At 70.9% G+C, this 5,641-nt stretch overlaps 1 protein-coding gene across 1 annotated transcript in view; it reads left to right on the top strand.

Annotated features, from left to right (window-relative positions):
- The window catches only part of CEP170B (centrosomal protein 170B), a 21,591-nt gene that overhangs the window by 5,252 nt on the left and 10,698 nt on the right, over positions 1-5,641 (top strand). The window contains 5 exon segments of the mRNA XM_077776529.1: positions 2,177-2,264; positions 2,529-2,542; positions 3,638-3,718; positions 4,478-4,534; positions 5,470-5,608. Coding sequence (XP_077632655.1) covers positions 2,177-2,264; positions 2,529-2,542; positions 3,638-3,718; positions 4,478-4,534; positions 5,470-5,608 — 379 coding nt within the window.

Raw genomic sequence — 5,641 nt, 5'->3', positions numbered from 1 at the left:
CCCCTGTAGCCCCCCCCCCCAATCTGATACCCAGCTGCGAAGAGGGCAAGGCCTGGCTCCAGGCTCACTTTCCAGAGAAGGGGGGGAGGTCCCTGTGGCACCCAGGGTGTCCAGCAGGCCTGAGGTGGGTAGCTGGCCTGTCCTCGAGCCCTGGGCTGAGCTTGGGAGAGGGTGCAGGAGGAGGCGAGCCCCCAGACCCACCAGCAAGCACCAGGCCTCTCAGGAACCACGGCGGGAGGGGGGTTACCTGGCCTGAGGTGAGGCAGGCCGAGCACTCAGGTCCCCCAGAGAACGGCTGTCCTTGTTGACCCCACCTGCAGCCAGGGGCCCGAGGCCCAGGTGAGGGAGCGCCGGTGTCCCCCAGCAAGCCCTGTGCCGGGGGGTGGGGGGCAGGCCCAGGCCAGGGCCAGCGGGGGCTGCAGTGCAGGGCACTAGGGCTGGCTGTGGGGGGTGGGGGTGGGCAGGAGCTGGCTGGCCTTGGGTGCCCACTTTGGACGAATGAATCAGGCCGGGGGGCAGAAGTGAGGCCTGGGGGGTAAGGCGGCAGGTTTCAAGGTTAGGCTCACCGGGTCAGAGGCGCGCTGCTGTGGGAAGCAGGTGCGCTGGCACCAGGAGCCTCGCCCCTCTCAGCCGGGGGGGCTTCTCCGGGCACGTGCTGGCACAGCGCTCCCCGTGGCTCCCTGGTTCCCTCGATGGCGCAGGGACAGCCCCGCAGGCTGCTGTGCCCTCTGGGTCGCCCCTGCAGCCCTGCTTCCTTCCAGAGGACCGCAGTCCTGCGCCCCCTCCCCTCCTAATGCCTCTCCACCCCAGGACCCCACTGCAGCAGCATCCTTGTGGGTCAGGCTGCCGCCACCCCCCGACCCCCCCGGGGCCTCTGACTGCAGGCAGGTCTGGGGCCCCGCCTGCTCCAGTCTGTTCTCCACAGCACTCCGCCCATTGCCAAGCGGAGTGACCTGGGGCAGGGCAGGGCCAGAGCCCACATCCACCCCACCCCCACCCTGCTGTGCCCTTGGGTGTCTGGATGAGGCAGGAGGCCCGGCCTAGGGGCTTCTAGTCTGTGGGAGGTGCTGGGGCCTGGCCTGGAGCCAGAGGGGCTGAGCAGTGGAGAGCGTCAGAGAGGAGGTGGGCTCCGGGGGGCCGGCTGTCTCGGGGAAGGAAGGTCTGGGGACTCACCTGTGAGACCGGACGAGCCCCGTCCATGGCGACGGGGACACTCGGGTCCTGGGCCGCCCTCTCACGGGCCCTGGGGGCAGGCGTGGTGCCCTGTGGAGGGACGGCCCGGCTGGCACGCAGGGCCACATGCTGTGTCCAGGCCGCTCTGGACACCTCCTGGGTTGGCCGCTCCCAGCTGGGTCTCAGGTGGCGAGAGAGGGACGCAGGGGCCACCCGGACGCCCAGGGCCTCCGGCAGTGCTGGTGGTGTGCCCGCTGCCAGGACCTCCGGCCTCGTGGCTGGGGGGCCCAGCCTCCGTACCGCTGGCCTGGCAGCAAGAGGGGGACGAGGGCCTGCCTGTGTGCTTCCGGCCGCCCGTGCGGGGGGCCGGGTGCCCGTCCCGGGAGGGCTCCTGAGGGGGTGGCGGCCTGGGAGAGGTGCTCAGTGTGGGAGCACCGATGTGCGTGTGCGTGTGCGCGGCTGGGTGTGCTCGGGGCGTGTGAGCCGGGTGCGTGCGGCACGTGGCTGTGGGGCCTGAGAGGCGTCGTGTCTCTGTGTGCCCCTGGGCTGACCAGGAGTTGGGGGAGGCCCCCCAGCCTGTGGGCGCTGCCCCCCACCCGCCTGCCCACACCTGCCCTTGGAGGTGAACATCAGCAGGTGCCCGGTGACCAGAGGGTTCCCAGCTGGCACAGGAGCAGCCTCTGGGGTGAGGGCAGCACTGGCCTGTCGATGCTGCGGAGGGCTGGGCACAGGAAGAGGCCCCGGGGGCAGCACTGGGACGGGCGGACCCTGCCTTGGCATCTCGGCACATCCCTGTGGCCCGCTCCTGTGGCTGGGACAGCGAGCGCAGTCAGGCTGGGTGGGCTTTCTGGGCCGCACGTACGCAACACGTGGGCGGCGTGGGTAGGACCCCGTGGGCTCCGAGGCCCAGCTGGCTGNGAGAGTAAGGGGCTGCTACTGGGGGCGCCCCTGCGTCCGGGCCTCACCTAGCCGGCCGGCCGCTGACGGCTGCCTGTGTCCGCAGTCCCGAAGCGTGGACAAGCAGCATGCGGTCATCAACTACGACCAGGACAGGGACGAGCACTGGGTGAAGGACCNCCCCCCCCGCCCCGGCCCTCCCCTGCTCCGCCCCCACCTGGCCTCCTGGAACTGCTGCTCAGGTGGGGAGGAAGTCACCTGCAGGCGCCGCGGCCCCACGGCCCCCTCCCCTGGGCAGGGCTGCTCTGCGGGCAGGGGCCCGAGGGTGGGCACTGGAGGCCTTGGACCACCTGCAGGCTGGGGGTGGGTCTGCTCACGTGATGGGGCGTCTGCTGGGGTACCCTGTCCCGGGGCCATGTGGCCCCTTGTGGGCAGGGGGCAGGGGGGGTCCGGTGAAGGCTCTCTCCAGGGCGCAGTGTCTGTCCGGCGTGTCGTTTCTGTGTTTGCTGCAGTGGAGGCTGCCCGCCCGAGGGCCTGTCCTCCGTCCTGAGCCGGGGGCCCCACAGTAGCCTGTGGCTGGCGAGTGCTGGGCAGGCTGGCCATCTGCACCCAGCACACAGGGCGGGGGCTCGCAGGCCGTGCTGGGGTCGGCCCCCAGCCCCTCCTCGCTTGGGCCTACGCGGGTGCGGCTGCGCGGGCGTGAGCATGGCCTCCGCCCATGTGGGCTGCACCAGGGCACCGGCCCCCAGACCACGCGGGCGCTGAGAGGGTCCCGGGGCTGCTCCCTGGACGGTGCCCCCCATCCTCAAAGGCCTGTGATGTCCACAAAGTTGGGGCCAACTCTTGCCCGCCCGCGTGACAGCAAGCACAGCCAAGGCCAGGGCGGGCAGGGCGTGTCTGCAGAGCCTCCCCGCTGCCCCCGCGCCAGCCCTGCCTCCTCCGCTCCCTGCTCGGGGCTCGAGGACTCCTCCTCACACGTGTCCAACCTGAGCCTGCTCTGCTCCGCCTCTAGCAAGGGCCTCCCTCCCCGTGTCTGCACGATAGAGGCCTGGCCTGGGACACTTCCCCGTGGACCTGCCCCCCGCCTGGCTCCCGACACGCCCCTCGCTTCCCCTGCCAGACTCTGGCACGCTCACGGCGCCCGAGCCCCGCCTGTCTTCCCTGTGTCACCTTGGCCTGCCCCAGGGGCCCTCAGCGAGCTGGGCTTCCTCACTCATCTGGTCCCGGCGCGGCGGCCGGCGGCCAGCCAGCCAGAAGTCCCTGGGCCGGGGGAGAGGGTTCCAGGGAGCGGGTGGCTCGCACAGCCAGCCCAGCCCTGCTGTACGGCTGCCCTGCGGGTGCCCCGGCCACTGCCAAGGGCGCTGTGGGCCACCTGAGGGACCCGGATGCACGGTGAGGCCGGTCCTTCGGCGGCTGCCTGCCCTGTGGTCCCTTCAGGGCTGAGGCCGGGTGCACATGTGTCAGAGGGACAGCACCCGGCCCAGAGCAGTGGGGGAAGCAGGGGACTCCTGAGTTGTGGCCCTGCCTCCTGCTGACCTGGCGCTGCCCCCCCTCCCCGCCCCCGCAGACATTCGTGAATGACGTGCGCATCCCGGACCAGAAGTACGTCACACTGAAGCTCCATGACGTCATCCGGTTCGGCTACGATATCCTTTCCAGGCTGTGCCCCTCCTTCTGGCCCAGGCCCCCCGTTGTCCTGGCAGCAGTAGGGGCCTTGCTGGGCACAGCGGCTCTGTGCTCATGGCCCGCGGGCGTCAACCTGGGCTCCGGCCTGGCCTCTGCCCCCTGTTCCCCAGACGGAGGCCCCAGTCCTGGGGACCTGCCTCCCACCGGCTCTGAGCTGACGCTGGGCCCCAGGAGCAAGTGCGGCCTCCCGGGGACCCGGTGGCGAGCTGGGACACTGCCCAGGCCTGGCGTTCTGTGCCCAGAGCAGGTGGGAGTGGGGTGTTTGTCCTGGGGACCTGCGCACAGCTGGGGCCCATCCTCTCTGCCCGCCCCGGCCGGGCTCACGTGGCCACACCTGCAGCCCCTGGCTGAGCCCTCCCCTCCCCACCCCTAGAGCACAGGGGGCCCAGGGCTGAGGGGTGGTCTGGGACGGAAGCCGGGAGCTAGCTGTGTGCCAGGGCCCCCGAGGCCATCACCTGCCCGCCCTGCCCTGGGCTGCAGGGGGCGTGTAGTGGGCGTGTTCACGGCCCTAGCGGGGTGAGCGCTGGGATCCTGAGCGGGCTGCGTCCTGCCTCTGAGTTGGGCAGCCAGGCCTGCAGGCGTTGGTGCACACGCGGGTGTAGGGGCAGCACACGCCCCCTTCTGAGCTGCCCGCCCCCTCCCTGCCGAGAGCGCCTGTACCGGAGGCCCGTGCCCTCCTCCGATTCTGCTGCTCCGGGTTTGCCTTGACTCGTGGCCACATTCCAACATGTACGTGCTGGAGCGAGTGCAGCACCGGGTCCCCGAGGAGGCGCTCAGGGTCAGTGCTCAGCCCAGCCTCCCCCCGCGAGGCCCCTGCACCCCGCAGCCCCCCCGGGCCAGCACCCCCAGTCTCTTGGCTCCCTTGGCCTGGCGCCGGTGCCGGGAGCTGCCCAGGCTGGTGGGGCCTGTCCTGCCGGACGGCCTGGTCTGACAAGTGGGGACGATAGTCACTCCCCCTCGGGCCGGNGGGGTCCCGAAGCAGGCTTCTGCAGGTGGAGACCAGGAGGGGTCAGCATTTGGGGACAGCCCTGTAGGGTCCCTGTAGGACCCCTGTACTCGGTCAGGGCTTGAGGGGCTCGGGGAGGGGCACAACAGGCCGGCTGTATCCACTCCCCTTGCACATTTATGTGGGAGCCTTGGAGCACTGACTTGGGGGACCCCACCCCCAGCTTCACCCAGGAGCTCGTGTAGGGGAGACTAGCCTCAGCCCCATCTGTGGGCAGCATCAGGCATGAGGGTGGCCGGCCTAGAGCCACCGGCCAGCGTGAGGCTGGTTTCTAACCGCGGGGCTCAGCCAGGGGGCCCGCATGCACACACACACTCACACACACACAGACGCACGTGTGCCAACTAGCATTCGTGTGCTTGGTCTGTTCAGATAGACTGCTGCTCCCCGCTTCCGTGCCCTGGGGCCTGTCCCTCCCCTCTCACTGGTGGGCCTGGGGGGGGTGCATGTCCCCTCTGATGACTGCTGCCCACCCCTGCCTGCTCCCCCACCTCCTTCCTGGGAGCTTTGTGGCCCTGAGGATCCCTCCCCTCAGGCTTGGGCAGGGACCCCCAGCTTTAGGCCTCAGGCTGCCAGCTCTGTGGGGGTCGTGAAGGAGACCTCGTGTGTGGGGCCAGTCCTGGCCCCCTCTGGACGGAGAGGGAGGCAGGCCGCCCCCCTCCCCCCCACCCTCGCCCCTGCCCTCACCCCCATCTCGCCTCCCGCAGCACGAGAAGTACACTAGCCAGCTGCAGGTGAGCGTCAAGGGCCCGGCGCCCAGGAAGGGCGAAGCGCTACCCCAGCACGCCCCTTACTGCGAGTCCTCGAGCCCCAGGCCGGAGAGGGGGGACCGGAGGCCGGGAGCAGGTAGGACAGCACTGAGGCCCCCCACGGGTCTGC

This window comes from Crocuta crocuta, unplaced genomic scaffold (assembly GCF_008692635.1).
Source record: "Crocuta crocuta isolate KB4526 unplaced genomic scaffold, BGI_CrCroc_1.0 scaffold8, whole genome shotgun sequence".
Lineage (NCBI taxonomy): Eukaryota > Metazoa > Chordata > Mammalia > Carnivora > Hyaenidae > Crocuta > Crocuta crocuta.
Note: the sequence above shows the minus strand (reverse complement) of the source record. Positions and strands in the feature narration are given on the sequence as shown.